A 24,143-nucleotide genomic window follows, 5' to 3' on the forward strand; every position below is an offset into this window, starting at 1 on the left:
AAAATTTTTACTTTTAGTGAATATAAGTTGTATCAAATATGTCTAAGCACATTTCGATGAGTATTGTTTGTTTGAATACATATCAACCCCTTAAACCGACATGTATTCAGTCCAACGAAACTGTCCAACTTACTAACATTTACAAATTATGGTTAAGATAATAGTAAAAGTTTAAAACATGTTCAAGCAAGGTAATTCAGTCACATGGCTAGGCCTATATTGGTAAGGATAAATGAATAATGTATAAATAACACATTACACAAGATAAACTAATTACGTTCATTGATTACCATATTTATTACTATTTAACGCAGTAAAGTAACTTGAGCATCAAAGTGTTTTCTGCAGGTACAACCTCTATTCAGACTAGAGAGAATGAGTACTCTTGAAAAGGACGAGTACCTTGTATTTGGAGCTAGGAGTGCTTGAAGTTGGAGTATTTGCAGAGTATATTCAACTTTGTAAGAACATTGGTTGACATATATTATGTGAAAAAGAATTGTTAGATGGTGTCTTCATAGGTTCAGGACCCTCCTCGACTGAATAGTTGCAATGTTGGAAGCACATATGAAAATGCAATAGAGATTCACAGAACTCAAGAAAAGAAGTGCTAAAGAGATGAATACCTTAATGCAAGAGAACGTCTAACTCAAAAGGAGCGTTGAAGCTGAAGAAGTAATCAACAAGGAGAAAGTGACAATAAAACTAGATGAGCAACAAACAACTCCTCAACAACAAGAGGGAATCTCCAACATCCATTTGTTACGATATCACGATATAATGGTAGCATCAATCCAAACAAATATGTCGATGTGTACATCACTCAAGTCAGTCTATACTCGACTAATGATGTCATTATGTGTAAGACTTTTTTTACAACTTTGAAAGGAGCTTCCCTAGAATGTATTGTATTTTACTACAAAATTGTCACCACTCCCACTTTCTATACCACTTGTAGGTATAACTAACATAAAAAATTGTATACATTATTACAAAATTACGTGTTCTCATTTTCTATCAATTCTAGTGATAATCAATGTAAAAAATCTCATTATATTTACGACTATGTCACCGCTTCAGTTACTATAACATGGATTATAGCAATCATAATAAATCATCATAAAATCCAATTTTTGTATTAATGGTTAAATCTCATGGGAATGTTTCAAGACTTTTAAGTTTTTTAACAAAGTACACGTAGTTTAAAATAATTAACATTACAATCATCGAAAGTAATTCAACAATTAGATCCAAACAAAAAATACAGAAAATTTGCTATTTACTTATTTTTAATCTTAATTGTTCTTTCTGATTAGAATGTTAATTTAGACTTGTTTGTGCGCAAACCATAAGTTATCATCCTTTTATTAATGCAAAATTGCTCACAAATAGGTCGCAATGACTATGATATATTCATTTTCCCATTATGATAACAACTCACAAATTGATGACTAACGAGTCATGTAAAAGAACAACACAATCATCATATATGGCAACAACTCAGAATTCAGAAATGTTACAGGGTTCCTTCTCAAGTGGCATGGAAATTCTATACTCCTTTTTTGAATTATACCAATTTAACATTTTATATACCAAAAGTAGAAAAATGAGATCTAATGAGTCTTTGTTGACATAACTTATCAGTGAAAATGACGAAGTTAATCAATTGCATCCTCAGCTAAGAATGACTTTCCACAATAATTTATGAATGTTGATTGTTGAAAACTCATTGCAATTTCAAGAATTAAGAAGTCAGAGTCGACAACAAATTTTGCTCACTTAAAGTTAAACACCAGATTATGGCAGCTGTTGTCACACGGGTAAGCACAGTCAATAGCTTTGACAACTTCTCGGTCAAAATACCAGTCTCCAACAGCTACTGCAATTGGCTGCATTATAAAAAATTATTATTATTTTCTGAGGCCAATAAACAAAAAGCGGGAAAGGCAAAGCTTGAGAAGTGAATATTAATATTTCATCCAAGGAAATTAAAGTGTTTGTTGTTGAACTAATCGAATTTGTATTTTCAGTGAAAATAGTAGTTTTTGGAAAGACCTGGGACTGAAGTCCCTATAGATATAATTGAACATTACCCCCCATGAACCTCTTATAGATATAATTTCCTAAATCCTACTATGTTGTCTTAATCTTCATTAGGTTGGTCTAGGACCATCATGGTCCTATCCTAGTTAATCTCCTACGCCTAGTTAAGTATTATTGATTATTTCTCAAAAATTGAAAAATCGAGTACATGTCATTAATATTAGTTCGGACCATGAATATGTGGTGGATCTCACACTACCGGGAAATTTTATCTATCTTAGAAACAATGGAAATCTAAGTTGAGAATAAACCTTGTCCTCAATAAGGGGAGAGTCGTCAGCAAACCATGTCTCCTGTCTCTCAGACTGACAATGAGCAAAACAAGAATTTATGAATAGTCCAGTTTGAGATGACCTAGAGAAGTCTGTAATGTCACTCAGCATTTGATTTCTGAAGTCTGCTTCAAAGAAGAGATATGATATGTTACAAGGGAATCGGATAATTGAGATGTACCTTAGTTGCTACGAATTATTCATGTTAGTAGATATACCATTTATTAGACGAAGAATAGAAATTTTCAAATATGAACATAAATTTCCATGCATAATTCACAATAGGAAATTGAAATAACCTTGGAGGAACTGAATTTGTGATGAGCTACAATTTGCATGGTTGGATTTGCATTCATTCCAAGAGCCAAGGCGGTCAGCAGAAGGTGGTGCTAAACTGGCTTGGACCTGATGAAAACAATGTTCGCATCATATAGAAAATAGTGGTAATGAAGTTAAAGCGCCTATAACAAATAACTAAAGTGTGAACATCAAAGATCATAGTAATTGTTACTCCTGGTTTCTGTTTCCAGGTTTTTAATAGGCTTGTGATAAAAAATTGTACATCCAATTGTACAAAAGAAGAAAGAAAAAGTACCAGGGGACCATTTGAGGCAAAGGGAAAGCTCAGACAATAAATTAGTCAGGCTAGAACTTATGGTGTACATGTCATTGAACTTGGAGGACAAGTGAAGTTTTGTGCTCTTTGTAATTAGTATATAATCAGGCACATCATTAACGTAATACGGGATAAACAATGTACAGAGTCATGTTACCTGCCACACATCATAAGCTGTGTTGAGTAGAAACAATGGGGTTTCAATATGATCGATCAAATTCTGAGGAAAGAAGCACTGTGGGAAGAGACACCGGACGATTAAAATATGAATGTCTAAAGTAATTTCATGTTATGAATAGCATGGCATTCAGAATAAGAATTACCGAAGTCGGGTCTAGTTGGTTGAGACAACTTTTTGGAAGGTTTTTTTGTACATCCTACAATTTCAAAACATCACCCACATGACATATTTGTACAGGTTTTATTAACCTTACGTCAAAAAAATAAAACAAATTAAAGAATATACAGCTAAAGTTGTTTTAGGGACCAAATCTTTATGTATTACCCTGTATGACTAAAGCTGACAATTGTTTGGTCCTTGCTAATCCCATCATTCATGATTAAATCATATATGCCTAAGTTAATGGCATAAATCCTACTAATCTCAACATTGATTATTAATTTTGATTAAAAAATATTTTACTACATAGCTAAATTAAATGCTACCTGCAACTGAACAACACCTCCAAACAGATTCCTCAGTGTGCGTCCCCCAGATACATCAATTCTACATGATTGAATAGATCATTAATTATACCCAATTAGTTTCTAGGCAGGGAACAGTTTAGAGAATGTATAATGGAAAATATAAAACTTACGCATCAAGAAAGAAACCTGCATCACTCAAACATTTCACTTTGGAAGATTCTGGAAATAAGCTCCTGAACTCATCACAATGTATTATGGATGCCAGACCACCCGCAGAGCATCCAGAGAGAAGTGCCTGATATTCATTTTTTGTTTGTCATTGATGCATATGAAAAGACTGAAAAACAATATAAAGAGCAATGGGAAACCTGGTTGGCTTTCTGCATTCCTTTCGACATTAATTCCTCCATTGCAGCTAGCCATATTCTTTGTCCTCGAAATTGAAGCTGTGCAGACTGAAAGAAGGACGATATCAATGCAAATACAATTCCAAATAAAGTATCTTTTCATAAGATCTAGTTTGTCAGCACTAAAGGGTATGTAAGAGAAACTTGTTCACTAGAAAAGATATAGCAAATATTCACAAAATACAAAATAGGTTTGATATATTATAGGCCAACATACTGGAATTTTGAAAGTTTATGAACCACTACTATATTTATCACATTCTTAGATGTTGGGTTCTTTAATAGGAAATATGAGAGAGATTTGATAAGCCATGAGCCAACCCATATAAGACGATGAATATGTATGTCTTTCTCCTTATATACTATTCATCTCACTCATCTTCATCCAATATGGGTCTCTCAATTTCACTTGAATTTCTATCAATTCCCCCTCCAAATTCAAGTATTTTACTTGTCTAATACTTTCCACAAACAAATATTTTACCAAAAGTACCTTACTCGTCTAATACTTCCCAAAAAATAGCGCCAATTGTTGGATTCGTCGAGGGGACATACCAAGGAGATTTAATGTCTGAGTCATGACTCAACCATACCAGAGAGAACGAGACTACTTCTAAAAAAAAATTATAAGACAATGAGTTTACGGGTCTTTCTCATTATATATTGTTTATCTCGTTCATCTTCACCCATTTTAGGACTCCCAACTAACACTTGAATTTCTAACATTAGAGATGGTAAAATGCTACTCCTACACTAAAAAAACATAAATGTTATACAATATGCCAAGTCAGGGACTCAACATAAAGAAAACAGTTACATTCTTTTCTTGAATGAGGCATAGGTTTGTGGTACTAGCTTTTCTATCAGAAATTTAGTGATTTTGTTATATAGCTGCATTGATTGGATGCATAAGGAACAACTACACTTTCCATGGAAGTATGAAAGGTATTTAATAGCGATTATGTTATATATAGATAAAATTAAAAAACTGTGGTATGTATGCTGGAAATAGCAGATTATTAGAATAAAAAGTATTCTCAATATCTTTAGAATCTTACAATTCATTTCCTTTTTACAAGTTTTTATTATAACAAATAGGAATGATGAGAATATAATTGGTATGATTGTTATCAATAAAATAATTCTTTATTTTCTTACATAGTTCAAGTTGGTATCAAAACCCCTATTATAATAAATTTAAATTTAGGAGTTATTAGAGAGTTATTGAGTGGTAATGTTTAATGTATTAGGAGAACAAAAGTCAAGAAGTTAGTATGTTATGTTTTTATATTTATGGTCATTATAGTACTGTGTTTTGTAATAATTGGAGACATTATGGCTTGAAGATGAAAGGCTAAATGTTTGTCTTTTATATGGTAATGTTTAGGTGATATGAAATATACATAAAAGCAAATTTAGATTATTCTAAGTGAGTGTCATTTTGCTAACAAACTCTGGTATTGGGAGTCATGTTTGTGCTGGCTTGTTAATAGTCATCACCGCTCCAATAGACAAGGTCGTCGGGACCTCTTGAGCACCAAGGGTGATGACGTCCAATTTGACTCTAATTTGGTCCTTTTGCCAAACAATTTTCTTTTTTGTTACAAATCAAAGTTATAGGAGTTGAATTTTTATCTGTATTTGGTGTAAATCTTGAGGTCTTTCAAACTTTTGTTAATTTTTTCCATCTTGTGGAAAATCAATTTGGAAAAAACATAAAAGAAACTAGGTTTGATAACGGTATTGAATATGTGGATCAAGAACTCTCCAAAATTTTCATCTAATAATGGTATTGTTCATGAGCTAACATGCATTAACACTCCATAACAAAACGGAGTTGCAGGAAGAAGTGTCATCATTTAGAGGTAGCTAGAGCCCTCTTTTTCTAGATGTTTGTTCTCAAAACCTATTGAGGAAAGTTGTGTTAACTACTCTATATCTCATCAATAGGTTACCTATTCAAAACCTATTGAGGAAAGTTGTATGAACTACTATATATATATCTCATCAATAGTTTATCCATTCGTACCTTAAAATTATCTTTTGTTTCCTATACTTCCAGAGTGTCAAGTCTACATTATCTTCTGTTTCCTATACTTCCAAGAGTGTCAAGTCTACATTATAGAAAATTTGGATGTTCTATGTTTTTTCTCCACTACTATAATCCTAATCGCACTAAATTAGATCTTAGAGCTCTTAAAGGTGTATTTGTCGATTATCCTCTTTATAGAAAAAGGTACAAATGTTATCATCTCAAGAGTCATCGTATCTATATCACCATGATCTCACCTTTCACAAATTATAATATTTTTTCGTCAACCCCATGGTTTAGGGGGAGAAAAAGGGTTGGGATTTTTGGGTTTTAGAAATATAAGAGATATGTTATATAGAGAAGATTGTCGTTTTATTTTATTCATCTACTTTATATATAGAAAATTGCAACAAAATGTTAAATGTTTATATCTCGATTTTAATTTCATAAATTTAATAATAAATAAATATACTTATATCTTTATGCAATAAGATATTTTTAAAAAAAAAAATGAAAGGTTTCCTAAAACTTAATTTAAATAAAAACATATTAAGCAAATATTCTCAACATGTTTCCTTTCCTCAATATTTGTTTATATGAATTTCAAATTTTAAATTTGATTCTACTTTTTTAATGCTTGATTTCCTCCTTTTTTTTCTTCTCATTCTTGTCTTCCTTTTTTTTCCATGAGATCACATCATTTAATTTGACATTCTTTATTGTATTTTTTTTCTTTTATCAACCTCATATTCTTTGTCTATTATGTATTCCATAGTAGTGACATTATACCTTTGGTAGATGATAAAATATAGTTTTTCGAGGCAGTGGAACTCTCTTTTCTATCATTACCATACCGATATCTGTAGGATATTGTTATGTTTTATAATCATTATAGTGTTTAAATTGTAATAATTGGGATCATTATGGTCTATAGATGAAAAGTTCTATTGTTAGTCATATAAACTGTAAGGCTTATGAAAAATGAATATACACCATAAGCATATCTAAGTGAGTGTCATTTTCTAACATATCCAAGTGATGAAGCCACCACAAATGAGATAGAACCAACCCATGGTGATAAAAAAGAAGACAAATTCTTTGGGAAAAAACATCAAAGAAAAAAACTCACTTCGACTCCGGAGCAAGAAGAGTTATCTAACTTGGAGGCGAGAGGCCTTGATGGCAACAATGAGGAGGTAAGAGTCATTGAGAATTTACCCATTATGCTGGGAAAGGGAAAAATATTGGTTAAATATCATATTTCTCAATACGTCTACGTTGACCATTTCTAAGCTTTATTGTTGTCATTGATTGCCATAGAAATTCCTACGTCAGTCCAAGAAGCCATGAGAAGTAAACATTGGACTCAAACGATGAGGGATAAGATGGATACATTAGAAAGAAACTCAACATGGGAGATTGTTGTCAAACCAAAAAATAAAAAGGCATTAGGGTGTAGATGAATATTTATAGTGAAACATAATGTAGACAGGTAAGTAAACAAGCATAACACTAGATTGGTTGCAAAGCAGTATACTCAAACTTATGGAGTTGTTTATGAGAAGTCTTTTTCTCTTGCAAGAAAGAAGAATATAGTTCAAGTTGTTCACGCTGTGGTAGCTCATTTTGTATGAGAATTACACCCGTTGGATATGAAAAATGTCTTTCTTCATGGAACTTTAGAAAAACAAGTGTACATGGATATTCCTCCGGGATTTAAAACTCACTTAGGAAGAAATAAGGCAAGTCTCCTAAAGAAGACCTTATATGGTCTTAAACAATGTCCAAAAGCATGGTTTGGAAGATTTACAAAAGCAATGATTTTTTTAGGATATAAGCAAAGCCAAAGGGATCATAATTCATTCAGTTACAATACAGTTATTCATAAAAGTCCATGTTTCTGACACTAACCTCATCTTCGGCATCTCCACTGAAAGACGCCCCATCACAGTACCGTAACTTAACTCTGTTCCAATTAAAGAAATCTGTCCATGGAAGATTACATGCAGAAAAATGAAAGAACACAGGCTTGAGTATGTATAAGTTGCAGCCTCCAGGAGGGAAGAGTTTAAATGAACTAAAAAGGTAAAAAAAAAATGCATGCATGCTTAAGGTAAAGGGAGAAACCAGGGTTTTCTTCAGGTTTGTTGCTCAATATTCCCGTGAATGGTATTTGATTTTCCATGAACTTTGAGGAACCACGACGAGTATTTTTTCTATAGACACAATTTCTGATGGTATCACACCATCCTCCCCCCTGTAGGTATTAGAAAAGTATCAGTATGGTTGAATAAGGACTTCAGATATTAATTTTTCTATACAGTGTGCCTTCTTAATATAGGCCAATGAGTGGCTACGATGGGGGAAATTTTAGAAACTATATCAAACCTCGAACATTCTTTACCTCCAAATGAACAAGCCAACTATCTGCACCAGATCCAAATCCACGATCCAAATGGTAACCAGGCAATGTTCCATCCAAACAGACTGGCATTATAGGAAAAAAAAAAACGTATTTGCACGATTTCAAATCAAGTAAGAAAATTATGCATGAGACTATTTAAACTTTTCAATTTTGCCATCAATTACGAAAACTCAACCAACTCAAACAAGCATCATACGCATAATGAAGTCTATCCTTCGAGTATCAGGTCATTTAAAAAGCATATCCACAGTTCCATACAAATACGGGGCATAATCAGACAGTAATAGAAAAACCAGAAATGCATTGCAGAGACAAATAGGATGTTTGCGTGGAGCTATAAGCAAAGAATTTAAGATATGGAGGTGAAAGGTCACTCTTCATCTAAAACGCCACCATGGTATCTCATAACTAAGAATCCCGATTATAAGTGACCAATGTCCAAGAATAAAAGAATTGAAAGGAGAAAAGCAAAGAAATGCAAGTCTGGTAAATAGAGAAAACATTTGCTCAACATCTCGTGCATAATTTAAATCAGAAACAAGAAATGAGGGTTAGCTAGAAAATGTAAGTTTCGTGTAATAACTCAAAAGTATATTAATTATATGCAAGACTCATAAAGAAATCAATGGACTAAAACTCATGTTTAAACCCACAATAACCAGCAAATCAAAGATGATGCGACACGATACAAAAAAATTGCAATGTGAAGTACCAACATCAGAGAGGCTCAAAATGCAGTTTTCAGCAAGAAAGACGTCACACAAAGAAACCACTTAAAGAAAATTAACTGAGAGAGAGAGAGAGAGAGAGAGAGGGAGAGACCAGCTCCTTTAGAATGAGCTTCTTGAATGAGAGTGAGGTCGACCATAAGAGGTTGAGGTTGAGTTGAGGAAGGGCGAGTGGAGACGACACCGTTTTCTAAGAAAGAAAGCTGAGACAGTGTCTGAGATCCGAAGGAGAAGATCCCAGAAACAAAGCATGCAAGTTCAACGGCTACCAAAAGCAGCTTCATTGTCATCATCTTGATGAAGCTGACCACACTGTGCTTTCAACTCTCCTCAGTTATTCACCCATTCAATCTATCTCTTTCCTTGTCTTTCACTATTTATTTCCTTTAAATAACAACCCTTGGCCGTTTCTCTTCGCATGTGGACCAAACAAAAGCTACCTTACTTCTCCTAAGAAACCCAACACAAAATATGTTCTTTTTCTTCACACAATCACCATTCACGATAATAAAGTTTAATAATTCTTCATGTCTTCAAAATTAAGCTACATCTCATTTTCTTTCTGCCCCTTCTTTTGTGTTAATTTGTGGGCTATAGGAAACAAAGATTATAAAACAACACAATGATTGTCATGACCAGTTGAAGACACTGACGGAGCCAATCACGTTCAATTGTATCAATTGTTATTAAAGGGTATCAAGATTTTCCTGCTTGCTATCATAAAATCCAGAAATTACGCTTCCCCTTTAGGCTTTCTTTGTTTTATTTTACCAAATATCGTTCATTGTATTAAACAATAAACAAATAGATATTTCATTATGCTTTGAGCAATGAATATCCGTTTTTAATGCTTTAAATAAAATTTCTTGATAATATATACATCATTTTAAATGGACAGATCCGTATCAATGAATGACTAGAGAGAAAGTAAAGTGCTGAATAATTAGCTTTACTTTTTCCGGGGGTAAAAGCAATGTAATGCCCAAAGTTTTGCTGTGCCCACCACGTACAACGGGAATTGATTCTTGGCAAAAGGCTACCACACCTCTATAAACAAATAGGGTCTAATGGTTTTAATAGTTATAAACCAAACTCTATGTCTAATAATATTTAAAATACATTAGAAACTACATATATTTATTATTAGAAACCACATATATTTAAAATATTTGATAAACCCTACTTCAGCAGGTTGGTTTGAACTTTTTATAGGAAACACCCAAATTCAAAATCATCAAAATGAACTTCTTTTTTATCAATCTGGGCGAATAAGCTTTTAGAATTATGGATCTGGATTTATAAATCATGTATATTTGACAAGTCATTCATGGGACAACTTTTGACTTCTAAGAGCAAAGCGGTGAAATCACACGACAACTTCTATAAAAGTTGAAATCATGTCAGTTAACTGGACTAATATTAATTACACTTAATTAAAGTTGTGAAACCAGTATACAACTTTAACACGTTTTTCAAAAAGGTTTTCAAAAATAAATTGAAATTAACTCGTGTATTCCTGTAAGAATTTTGGTTTATTTTTTTAAAAAAACATATACACTGAAATTGTGCAAGTGAGTAACGACTTTCATATAATTTTTTTGTGCAGACATCATACCTCTTTAGATTTTTTTAACTTTTTTATTTGTATAAAAGTCGTACTTAACATATAAGATTTATTTTCTTTTCTCAATTTTAATGCATCTTTTACTTTGTTTTTTTTTCTCTCAAATTTTACGGCATCTTTTCTTTTATTTTTAAGAGCATGATTTCTCTTTTATTAAGATTTTCAACTCTTCCATTCAATCATTTCCTTTTTATTTTAATATTTTTAACTTTTTTGTTTTTTTTAATTTCTATATAAACACACTTTTTAATTTTAATTTTTTTTTCAATAATTTGATTAATTGATATTTTCACATTTTTTATGTTTTTTAAATTTTTAAATAGTTAAACTTTGTATTTTGAGATATACTTTTTTAAATAATATGACAAATGAAGTAAGAAAATTGTAATTTTTTTACTTTATAAATTTGTTATACTTTTTTTGTACAAAAATATTATTTATTTTAAGTATTTTCCAATAATTTGATTATTAAAATTATAAATATAAATTTTATTATATATATATATATATATATATATATATATATACATATATATATGAAAATTGTAAAAAAATATGAAAAAGTTTTAATGTTTTAATTTTAATAAGCTAATAAAATTGTCAAAATTATTTTCAAACAAAAAATATTAATAAAATTGAAGTTATATTCATATAAGAGCTTCTATAAAAGCAATAAAAAAATTATTTAAAAACTAAAAAAAAGCATAAAAATTAAAAAATTTAATTAATTAAGTCATTATAATCAATTTAAAATAAAAATATGCTTACATTATTTTTTTATTTTTTTATTTTTTTATTTATGTAGAAGTCGTGATTTTCTAACTTTTTTACTTTTTTAAAAAATTTGATATATTTTTTCTATTTTAAAGTAATTTTTAACAATTTAATTAATTGGTTTTCAACCTCATCACCAAACATTAAATATTTAATTGCAAAACATTCAATAAAAAAAATTTAAACATTCACAGCATAAGAGAAAAAAAAATTAGTTCATCAAAATAGATATGACTTTCCAAAACCAAAACTAATAAATTAAATTCCAATCAAAATTGCAACTTTCAAATTAATACAGGTTTCACTTCGTCCAAGTGAAACTAGCGTTAACATATAATCAATAACGCAAATCATTATATAACATAAATGCATAAACGATTGTAGAAGAGTCTAAAGAAAATAAAAAGTTTTTCATAAAATTTTGAAAGTCTCTAATTTTAAATAGTAAAATCATATTTTAAATGTATAAAACTACAATTTCTTTCAAAAAAAAGTATTCAAAATAACCTTTTTATCATAATATCTTCCAAACTCTATGTAAAAAATAAAGTTTCCTTTTAAAATTCTTTATCCAAACACAATCTTAAAGCATCAATCACCTTTCAAATAATTTGTATTGGAAAAACTCTAGGCAACTAATGTTACAAACGGGGAGGGAGAAAATTTACTCCCGAAAGGTGCTCGAGCAAAAAAATTAAGCTTCCCACATATTATTATAATTGAAAAAAAAAATAATTGGGGAAATAACTAACCTATGCAGACACTGAGCCACTAGATAAGATATCATTTACATCACCAAACTTATAATTTTTGTATACTTCAAGCAGCAGTTCCCTACACGGGACAACGGCCCCAATCTTGATGCATGCCAAAAAAGCACCGGAAAGCTTTCTGTGAAGACTATAGGCTTCATCAGGTGGAGGAGTAAGCCTGTGCTTGACCATTGTTGCCCCAAGATGAGAAATGCTTTGAGTAATGTTGTTTGATCGGAAATCAAAACCACCAGATCTTGAAAATGGCAAACCCACAATAAACCCAGCTTGGACGTGGGCATCTAGCATGACATCTGATTCCATTCCGCTGAGGAACCCAAGTCTCCTGGACATCTCAATGACCCCATCGCTATCACCATTTGCACATGCTAGAACCTAATCAATTATGCATAATAAACAATAATAAAAATCCAGAAGAATTTGCTGCCCGGCTTAAAATCCTCACTTTAGTTACTAGGATGGGTGGGACCCATAAAAGTTGTCATGTATAAGTGCAATATATTGCCATGTAGACAGTTTGGGATACAAGTTATGAAAAGTTACGTATATTTATAGCATTTTTTTTATCATTAACATGTGTATTATGATAAAGGCAAGTCCGACAGAGTAAAATAAAAATTAGACATAGGAAACAAAACAATGAAGATTTCAAACCTCAGCTTAGTTGTTGATATAGAGAGATTAATTAGAAAGAAAGAGAACCAACCATTCTTAGATAATCATCAACGAATACTTTAGGGTAATCCCGTGCTGCTCCAAAATCAATTAGATTGATGATCTTTGTAGCTTCATCAAATAAGAAATTACCCCAATTAGGATCGGTCTGCATTAAAAATACCCTCCAAGTTAAGAAGAGATCACAAAAATCGTGTGTGTGAGAACTATGCACAGATAGAGTGAAGTTTTTCCACTTAAATCTTAACTACTGTCATATTCACTCAAGTCTTTTAACAATTAATATATGTTTACTTCACTTAGACAACACCTGAACAAGATAGCTAAACCAAATTCATAAGGTATACTTCAAATTTCATATGCATGGACCGGAATTCTCCGATTGGTGATGCTATAGTCAGTATGTCAAAATAACACAGGGCAGAATAACATGCCTGCATAAATCGGAATACAAATAACTCCATCAGTGTGAGTTCTAATAACTTTTTGCCAATATGATTACGAGTTTCCTGGTCCAGTGACGCCACTTTGTCAATTGTAATTCCTGTAGCAAGAGAAAACCACCCCACGTTCAAAGACAGGCAAAATATTTAATTCACAAGAATATCATTCTATTTATTTCATCTGAATACTGTAAACAGGTAGATTGACACACTAAATATGAAATCAATAATTCATAAATATTTTTCCCCCAATAGAATAAAAAAATTGAAGTAATAAGGAAAGCATCCCTTCTTTGATGAACGGGACAAGTAGCATCTCTCAACTAGTAGCAAAGAATGATTAAAAACATCATGGGCAAATTTTTGTTCATAAAACTATCAGATTAAAGGAAACAGAATTTCTCCAAACATAATTATATAATTAATTACATGAAGTTTCTTTTAGTTAACAGATATTTCTTCTCACTTTTCATGAATTACAAAAAAAGAAAAAAAATGATTGAGTAAATGGATACCAAATAAGATTATGAGATAAAATAGGAGCATCTACAGGGAAAATATGCTATCTAATCTGGAAAACTATATCCTCCACACAAATAATAACTACATATATATGTTGAGAGCATTGCCATCTAAACAGGATGTCAAATGAACTGCATCGAACACCACATATGTTTTTATTCTTTTACATCACTTTAAGTGTGTAAGCAGGCTACGCAAGTTATGGTACCAGAAAATCACATGTAAAGATGTATAGAAAAATGCATCAAAAAGAACTTGTTAAAGTTCTTATAATTACCATAAACAAGCTCGGTAGTTAATACTCTTCTACTTGAAATAGCATCCACAACTATTGGAACATAAAATCCATCGATCCCAGCAAGAAGATCTCGAAACCTCTTCTGATTCGCTGCCTCCAACCTATAATCACACTCGCGCGATAATTCTTCTTTGGCCACCTAGAAAAATTACAGGAAGAACTTAAAAAGCAAGGTTTAGCATATAGACATATACTTGTCAAATTATGAAGACATTTTTTTCTACATGATATAGGTAAGAGACTCCAGATCATGGAAAATTAGATGGATGGTTGAAAGGTGAAGAGGGAAAAAGAAAGAGGTGCTAATTCCAGAGTTGAACAAGTATGCACACAGATTAAACTATAACAGATTGAATATGGTTTAGGATTTCACTGATGAATCAGAAGGCATAGCACTCAATGAAAGGAAGAGACGGGGCTAAGGGATCCAAACCCCTAAAGACAAGACAGAAAATGTGTGGGTTTAAAGACTATGAAAAGAGAATATTGATTTAAACATACAACTAAAGATGTCTGAATTAATTGAATTAATATTAATAAATACGCACCTTTATAGCTCTGTCAAGATAAAGTCCTTTAGGAATTAGATTTGTGTAGTTTAAAAGAAGCTTCACATTGTCAATGTCACTATCAATGCTATCTGCAACACCAGGGTACTGAATTTTCATTGCAACTTGCATGCCATCCTTCATGACAGCTTGGTGCACCTAAATTCCATGAGGACCCGCATTAGGCAATATTATTAGACTACGCAGAAGCGCTTCAATATAAAACTGCTTGATATTGCTGCTAGGACAATTATTTGAAAAACAAGGAAGTTTTGAACTTTTAATTATTTGAAAAATAATTATAGATGCAGAAATTTGGCATGCAAGGAATAAAAACAAAATAAAAAATGTCAAAAAGATGGCATATCTAAGAAGCAAATGTGGCCAGCTGAATCTCCTTGTGACTCCAATTCGTTGAGGTCTTATGCAGACCAAGGTGGAGGACTCCTTTATCTGGTTATGTGAACCTTTTGGGTCAATATTCAGTTAACTAAGCCTATAGTAGGCCAATGAAAAGCAATCTAATTTTAGCCTCGCGTTCTTTGTCTTGGCAATGGATTTGGAAACAGGCTGTCCAACAAGAAATCTCCATTCTTTTACCATTTTTTCACAATTCCCTTCCACTAAATGAGATTTTATAGAGAATCAATATCTTCTCATTCCACCACGTGTAATGGAGCACTTCACAAGACTATAATTTAACGTTTGTATGAATGTGATTATGCTCATCATGCTTGCAAAGTTTGTGTGTTTGTTAGTCAACCTGATTTCCTCATGATGGACCTGCACGATTTTCTAACAAACTTTGTTCAAACCCAATGTAGGTTAGCAGTTATGTTTCTCATAACACCTTGGTGGCTTTGGACAGCTTTTGATCTCGTTCACAAGGGTGATTTTAAGGACCATATATACACTTAAATATAGTTTCAAGAAATTAATCTCCTATGACTGACTATTATTCATTCAGCATATTTTTAAGGTGGCCAATTTTTGTGCCAACAACGGTTAGCTAAGGAGGGTGCCATGTATGATGACAACTAATTCGTGTAGACTGTTCCATCATATCAGCTTTAATTGCGTCTTTGGGCAGATGTAATGGAGTTTCTATTAGAAGTTAGCTTGATTCTTTACTTTTTCAGATGTAATGTACCAACTCCTCCCCCCACCCTTAAAAAAAAGCAGCAAAAATACCTGGCCAATACTTGCAGCAGCTATAGGTTCATAATCAAAACTAATTAATTTTGATGACCAGCCAGGACCTAATTCAGAATCTAAAACTTCATTAAGCTGGCTCTTTGGCATCACATCTGCACCTTGACGGACAATTTCTAATGCAGCCAGAATCTGCAGACAAAGAATTAAGAGTTTACATTTAAAGTTAAATAAAAATATAAACAAAAGTAGTTTACTGATTCCTCAATGCAGAATACTTTTAGCAGCTAATACGACAATCATAACCACAATAAAAAATCAGAAATAGTATCAGTTTCACAACTTAATTAGCAAGTCTGGGATGACAAGCACCATTAACCATCCAAAACATAATCATGGCAAATTTCCTAGTTAGAGGATTTTTATCCATTAATCAGACTTAGGCAAACACTGAAAGCCTATTTAAAAATTCAATCCACTAAATACACTAAGGACATGAGAGATCCCTGAATTTATTTAGCAGCAACTCTTTCCTTGCGTAAATAATTGAAAAAAAAACAATATCCTTGTTTATATAACCATAAATAGTTTACTTTAATAAATTTCATCATTCAAATTTCTGTTTTTTTCCACCTTGGGAGGTTTGAGAATGTGCAGAGAAGACTAGTAAAAGTCCAAGCTAAGAGAGTAGATCAAAAGGGGGTAGCTCTATCACTAGAGGTACTAAGATAGTGGGGGCCAAGAAAATCTATAGGTGAAACCATTCAGTATTTAGAGACTGATGGTTTGTCTGTGAACATGATTCACAGTGGAGCACTATAACCAATGAAAAAGATTGGAAGTTGTTTCTACTAAATAAAATGTCCACTGCTTAGATTTTCATCTCTGGAAATAATATAGCAATGAATTTATAAATAACAATGAATTTCAATTCAATTAAATGCACCCTTGGTACCCAACTTCAGCTAAAATAGGAAGACATAAAAAAACAATCCAACTTATCATCATCAAGACACCATCATATGCAAGATGCTCATCCAAGATAAAAATGTTCACATCATACCAACTAGATGAGGCTCCTCTAAAGTAAACTTGTCTTTAAACCATGCAACGTGTCCTCATCCTTCACTTAATTAAAAGATAACTGTAATCTTCATAAAGAGACCCCTACTTAACACTCTAGAGACAATCAGACCTAATAAGATGAGCCTTTTAGATACCAATTAAGCTGCAAGCATAAAAGGCATGTCACATTACCGGAGCAGGAACAAGAGATTCGTCCTGTATGCTCAACATCTGCCCAATTTTGAGCGCCGCTCCACGCATTCTACACAGTGCAAGAGCCAAACGTTCGGCATTTTTTTCAGACAAAAACGGGGAAAGTGCAGATTGGTTGCCTTGCGAAATAGGCGTACCAAAGGCAAGCCTCTTTGCAGATTCCTGAAGTGTCCCCCACGCAAGACCTGCTCCTAGCCCAGCAAACCTACAAGCGGATGATAATAACACCAAACAAATGACTTAGAAATAGTAAATGCGATTCATCACAATCCACAATAACGAAAGCAATGAATCATATCCAAGTGATGAACTGTAAATGAAATCAACCAACACTAACCCGAGAGCCCTGGAAAATGGAGTTGCGGGAACCTTCCTCTCCCGGGGCCTTCGTTTCCTCAACGGCGGCAAAGGTGCCACTTCCCCACTCACACCTCGATTAACCGTTTCAGAAGAAGTCACAACCTCACTCTTCTCTTCCTCCGCAGCACAAACATTTGCATCGGAAGCTTGCCGATGATATGCGTCGGAAGGAGAATAAGCAACAACGTCATCGTTTGTTATTGGTGGTGTTGTTGTGGTCGTCGCTGTTGACTCAGATTGAGAAGGATTACCGTCGGTGAAAAAAACAACGGAACTAGACGCAGTATCAGCACGGTGCGGTGTAGGGTTTGCGGAGGGTGGAGAGTTGGGAAATTGGCGAAGGTTTCCTTTGGTGAGGCCGGTGAGATCGGTGGCGGAGAGGAGGGTTTTCTTGATTAGGGTTTGGAAATCATCTGTTGTGGCGGGTAAAGAACGCTTGGCGAATTCGTTGGCAATTAGGGAGACACCGTTGAAGAGTCTGGTGAGGTCCCTGAAGGAAGAAGCCATTACTTTCTAAAGAGATTCAGAATCGTCATTTCATGTTGCATTGAGTAGTGAGTCTATTCGCTAAAGAGGCAATTCAAGTTTAGTGGCTCCTTTTGAATTCATGTGCCTAAACCAAACACCTGTACGTGGCCTCTGTCTCCTCCATCAAACTAGGAAGGAAGGACAGGCTACTGTCATTTTTTTTTTCTTTATCAATTACAACTATCTTCCTCGTCTTCTCATATTTCATATAACAACTATTTTCTTTAGCTGCTGGTTAAATTGAACACAAATAATCACACCAAATGAAATTTATAAACATAGATTTTAACTTTGTAAATTCAATCCATGAATATTTAGTATAAAAATATATAAAAGTTAACTTTTTTTAATAACCAAAATATCTATAAAAAATGGATATTTAGTATAAAAAAGTGTTTTTCAATGAATAAAGGCTTAATACCTCTAATGGTCCCTATTTTTGTTAGGTGTATTCGAGTTGGTCGTATAGTTTTTTTTGTTGTTCAATGTTGTTCTAAAAAATGTAATTTTTGTTCAATTTAGTCATTTTTTCAAACGGAGTTCCACAAGATTAATGAGATGATATTTAACTTATGCCATGTCACCATCTTCTTCAACCTTCAGCCCAAACAGAAACCGAAACCCTAGTGCCGCCACCGAACCCTAACGCCACAGCCGCCGCAGCGATCGTCTAAAGTCACCATGATGCCATGAAGTCGTCCTGCAGAGAACCATGGCAGCCTTCACGCGCAACCTCCATGGTCACCACCATCAAAGTCGCGATCTGCCCCAAATCACGAAACTCTCCTCAGGTCGTCGCGTTACCCATAACACCTCCGCGCCTCCACCAACACAGGATTTTCTCAAGTCGCCTACCTAAACCGCTAGAAACAGAGAAAGTTGAATCGCACCACTCAGGCCACTAAGTCTTCACCGTCAATAATGTCGCAAGCCACCCTAATCTCGAACTTCATTCAAATCTTCATTCTTGCGCATCAACCATGAATCATCCAAATCGAGAGCTTCATCGTCAACACGACAATCCTTGTCGCCGTCGCGCAAAACTCCAAGGTCATCATCTTCTCCAACCTGCAGAGAACCACAACGAAATCCAGAAAAATCCCAAATCAAAGAAACCTAGAATCACGCTGCTGCTTGCCTCCACCGACCACCATGAGTGCTTTCTTACACAACTAGGTTCGTTTTCTTCATGCTACCATGACCCGCATAATTCGCGAAATCATCCTCCATTAAAGCAAAACTGTGAGCAGCATTTTCCTTCTTCTTGCGGCGTAGGTACAAGAAGGTTTCCCTCAAATGCAGAACCCTAATTTTGGGTTGAAGGCTGAAGAAGATGGTGATGTGGCAAAAGTTAAATGTCATCTCATTAGTCTTGTGCACACCCCTATCGTTAACTATTTAAACGCCGTTTGAAAAAAAAATAAATTGAACAAAAATTATATCATTTAAGACAATATTGAACAGAAAAAAAAAAAACTATAACCAAATTGAACACACTTAACAAAAATAGAAATCATAAAAATATTAAGCCATAAATAAACAAAAGACGAAAGCAAACCAACAAACACAATGAAAATAGACTAATCCTGTCTTTAAAGAGAAGAGGTCTTAAAAGTTAAGGAACAACTTCAATGCAAGAATAAGGATGGAGCTTCTTTATGCATTTTCATAGATTTTATTTTAACTTACATTTTTTTATAGAGATATGAAATGATTTTTTTTCCTTTATTTTCTTTCTTCTCAACCAACATATTTCTCTTTCTCATTTTCTTCCTTCATCTATGACTTCGTTTTCCATCAAAGTGTTTTCCTCCATCTCTCTAACTAACGATGCTCCTTCTTCTTCCATTAAAGTTTCTTTTTCTTCCTCCAGCTTTATTAGTACTTCTTTCTCCATCAACTCTCTCTCCTCCACTCTTCGCCTTTTATAAAAATAAATAAATGTTTTAAATTCTACAATCCAAAATGTATTCTTTATTTTATATTTCAAAATATACAACCTAAAATATAATTTTTTATTATAAATTATATAATTCATAATATATTATTTTTTTTTTATTTTTGAATATTCAATCTAGAATATAACTTTTCTAATGTACATTCCAAAACTCAAAATGAAAAAAACGATAAAATTGAAATTTCCAAGGAAGTGCAAGAAGAAATTATGAAAGTACACAAAAGTTATTGAAATTAAAATTGTATAGGTTGTTTCACACTACATCTCCAATTATTTCATCCTCTACCTCTAAAATTTTTAAATGTTTTTTTCACTCAATTGTCCATTATGTTGAAATTAGAAGAACAAAATATTATATTTTAGTCTTTCTTTTCGTACATTTTAGTCATCCTCCTTCAAAAACGTTAATTTTTTATCGTCCCAGGACTAAAAATTAAAGTTTTTTTTGAAGAAAGAGGAGTAAAATGTACTTTACTTTGAAAGAGAGACTCCAAACAAATTAACTTGTTCAGAGATTAAAAACATATTTAATCCTAGAATTAAAACAATATTAAATATTATATATATATATATATATATATATATATATATATATATTTCATAAACAAATTGCAATTTCTTGTGGCTTAATAGTCGTTGCACCAATAAACATTATTTATAGAGGTGTTTATTGACGTACTTATTATTTATCTATAATTATATACATGCATAGTAGTAGTCACTGTGAATACTACCAGAATCATCTCAATATGGTTACTAAAATCATGATTTTGAACAAACCATAAGTCACTTATTTTAACACCAAGCTTCAATGTTTCCTGCTTAGTATCCATATAGTTTATGAGATCAAATTTTTTGGTCATCTACTATAAACAAATAAAAAATCATATTATTAGAAAGACAAACATAAAAAATAAAATAAAAAAAGTAAGAAAATATAACAATGTAATGAACCTCAAACCAAAATAAAACACTATTAATTTGGTTTTGTTTAACTTTCACAGAAACACATTACACAATAAACATTAAAATATTCATAAATGAAAATTAAAATGTTCACGGAGGGACCTTAATGCAATGATGCATACTGGTCAAAATCATAAATAAGGTTTTTTATGGAAGAAACCTTTAAATACAAGGTAAATTAACTATTGAAATCACATATCCTTGATTCACTCACAAGTTATTTTTCTATAAATATAATATCATAAATAAGCATTGATTTTGAAAGCTGCTTTTTATAAATATAATATCATAACTGGTGACCTAACTGGTGAAAGTATCAAAAAAGCTAATTTTGATACAATTAATTTGTCAAGAATGTATGTTATGATCATGACAAGAAATAAATATTTTTGTTTGTTTTATTTTTTTTTCTGCAATATTTATGAGGTGACACATGCAAAAGAAGATTAATTTGAAATCTAAAACCCTTTCCGTGGACAAAGGAAATAAAGGTGTTCTTATTTTTGGCAGTTAACATTTCAAAATCCCTTCTCCATGACCTACGGAACAGCTTACAACAATGTTACCTTTTCTATGCTTCATTTCAAAAATCTTGTTTCATAATTCTACGTGGACAGTTCACAGGAGTGTTGACAGAAAAATAATGAATAAATGACAGAAAAAAGTCATAATCATACACACTTATCATTGAAAGAGATATGAGTATGTTGTAATTTTTTTAACATCTTATTTTCTTACATTAGACATTATAATGGATTTTCTTATATTGTGGGAACGCATACAAAATGCCACATCTGATGTTACATAGTTTTAAACACGAATTAAATAAATCATTTACTTTAAATTTTATAATTGATTCAATCACACAGTTACCAAAGTGCAGAAAGTTTAAAAATTAATTCACGTTGCTTAAAATTCATATTTTTTTGTTATCTCCAATTGGTTTTTATGTTACGTCAACCTCTATTTTATATTTGTCGCTTTTAACTTATGATTTAAGAGTTTGATATTTCGTTTGAAAGTAAGCCTGCAATGAATCTATTATTGCATATGTTATTATGAACATATATTCTCATGCTTCGGTATTTTTTACAAAACTAATTTTAAGCCATTGCAAATTACAAATTTAATTTTCTCTAATCAATGCAACGTTTCAAAATTGAATTCTTATCTCAATTTTTTACTGATTAAAAACTTTTTTAATATACAAAAAATAGTATTTTAAAGATAAAAAGATAAACAACACAAAAACTCATAAAAATTTGGACTCTAGAAAATATTTCAAGAACATATGTTGTTATTGTTTCGTATTAATTAATTAATGAAAATACGTTATTTTGTTATTACTCTTCGGTGTAACATTGCAACATGATTCTTCCACTTTTAAGACATCTCTTTAAGTTAACGGAATGGAAAATATTAATAGCAGGGAATATGTATTTTTTTCTTTTACCAGAAAAATTATTTGTTTAAAAAAAATTAATGATTTAGACTTAAAATAATTTAACAACCTACAGTCTATAATTTTGTCCTACAAAACTCTAAATCAATATTTCAAAACTTTAGAAGGAACTTTTTTGTTGAAGAATTCTTTAGATAGTTCTATCTAAAATGTAAATATTTACAAACAACATGATCGGTGAATATGATTTATATTCAAAATCTAATTAAAGTCAATGTATCTAATAATTTTTTACATTTGTTTTAATTTAAATTCATAACTAATATTATACCTTCAATACATGTATGAAAATCAAGAGAAATAATTAGAAATAAAAGATAAATAGGGTAGACCTTTTATATATGGGATTAGCAAAAGAAGAGAGGAGAAAACTTACTTAAAAGCCGTCTTAATTTATTTAGTTTTATTTTTTTGTTAAACAGACAATCTAAGAGGAAAGTGCAACATTATATTATCGGGAAAAATATTTTGTTCTTTTTAGAGCATAAAAAATGTTTTATTTCTACTTAAATTAAAATAATTCTGTTTCATAGATTAGAAATGGATATTTTGCATAAGTATATCACACATGACTTTTTTTCATTAAAATTTTAGAAAAAATAGCTATATAAATATGAGTACATATTAATCCGAATAACCTAATATTAATCCATTTTGACATCTGCATAAGCATATAATATTTTCAGACACTAGCAATTTATTTATATTAAACACTTTTCTTGTGTGTTTCATATGTTGTTCACCTTAGCCTACTCATTGAAGTGGATGTCCCTTCTTTGGCCATTTTGGCACATATACTTTCACATCTTTATATTTAAAACCTTCACATGCTAATCTACTAATTAAATTCTTGAAGTGTTTTGTTACTTAGCATTAGGGCTGGGCATGATTATCCTAACTGTACTAAACTATAGATTATCTATAATATATTATACTATAAAAACTGAACTGCTTTTATTAAAAACTGAATTATACTATTTTGTAGTTCAATTTAAAAAAACTGAACTTTCCTATTAGTAGTTCAGTTTCAGTTAACTTAGTTAACTGTTTTAAAACAGTAAAAAAATATAACTTGATTAAAACAAATTGCTGCTTCACCCAAACATAATGAAAACATATTATTTTTTTTTTATCAAATAACTTATTGAAAAGTGATTTTAAATAAACAAATATCCTAAATTAAATTTCTAAAAGAAAAAGTTTAAGTGTTAGTTTTTAAAAAAAATACTCTAAGAATTTAGATAAACTTTTCAAACTTGTTTCGAAATAGTTTTAAGAAAAAATATATATTTAATACTATTTACAAATTGGTATAAATTATTTTTTTCTCATCATGTAACTTAGTTATTTATATTAATTTATATTTTTATATCCTAATTTTCATAATTATATATCATATTCGTTTATTATTATTTTTATTTTTACTAAAAATTATTATACTATTGAAATTTATAAATGGATAGATTTTGACTAAGATTTTTCTTATCAATTTTTTTTAATGTAATCTATGCAATTAAATTTTATTTAAGTTAAGAATTTAAATAAACTTTTC

The 24,143-nt window shown here is 31.6% G+C and overlaps 2 protein-coding genes across 2 annotated transcripts; both read right to left on the reverse strand.

Annotated features, from left to right (window-relative positions):
- Window positions 1-1,464: 1,464 nt before the first annotated feature.
- LOC124834023 (pectin acetylesterase 6-like) lies at window positions 1,465-9,878 on the reverse strand. Its single transcript, XM_047308602.2, has 12 exons — window positions 9,326-9,878; window positions 8,483-8,565; window positions 8,206-8,335; window positions 7,990-8,063; window positions 4,008-4,094; window positions 3,810-3,934; window positions 3,658-3,718; window positions 3,315-3,368; window positions 3,149-3,226; window positions 2,675-2,780; window positions 2,355-2,500; window positions 1,465-1,889 (listed from the first exon to the last, which is right to left on the reverse strand). Exons 1-12 carry the CDS (start codon window positions 9,522-9,524, stop codon window positions 1,776-1,778), a joined length of 1,257 nt encoding a protein of 418 aa, XP_047164558.2. The 5' UTR covers window positions 9,525-9,878; the 3' UTR covers window positions 1,465-1,775.
- Window positions 9,879-12,212: 2,334 nt separating this feature from the next.
- Window positions 12,213-18,370, reverse strand: ABC1 (ABC transporter 1). Its single transcript, XM_047308601.2, has 8 exons — window positions 17,656-18,370; window positions 17,298-17,523; window positions 16,080-16,232; window positions 14,889-15,047; window positions 14,320-14,479; window positions 13,512-13,621; window positions 13,109-13,225; window positions 12,213-12,777 (listed from the first exon to the last, which is right to left on the reverse strand). The coding sequence occupies exons 1-8, from the start codon at window positions 18,183-18,185 to the stop codon at window positions 12,382-12,384; spliced, it is 1,851 nt and encodes a 616-aa protein (XP_047164557.1). The 5' UTR covers window positions 18,186-18,370; the 3' UTR covers window positions 12,213-12,381.
- Window positions 18,371-24,143: the final 5,773 nt, after the last annotated feature.

This window comes from Vigna umbellata, chromosome 8, assembly GCF_029865625.1.
Source record: "Vigna umbellata cultivar VRB3 chromosome 8, Vumbellata_1.0, whole genome shotgun sequence".
NCBI classification, from domain to species: domain Eukaryota; kingdom Viridiplantae; phylum Streptophyta; class Magnoliopsida; order Fabales; family Fabaceae; genus Vigna; species Vigna umbellata.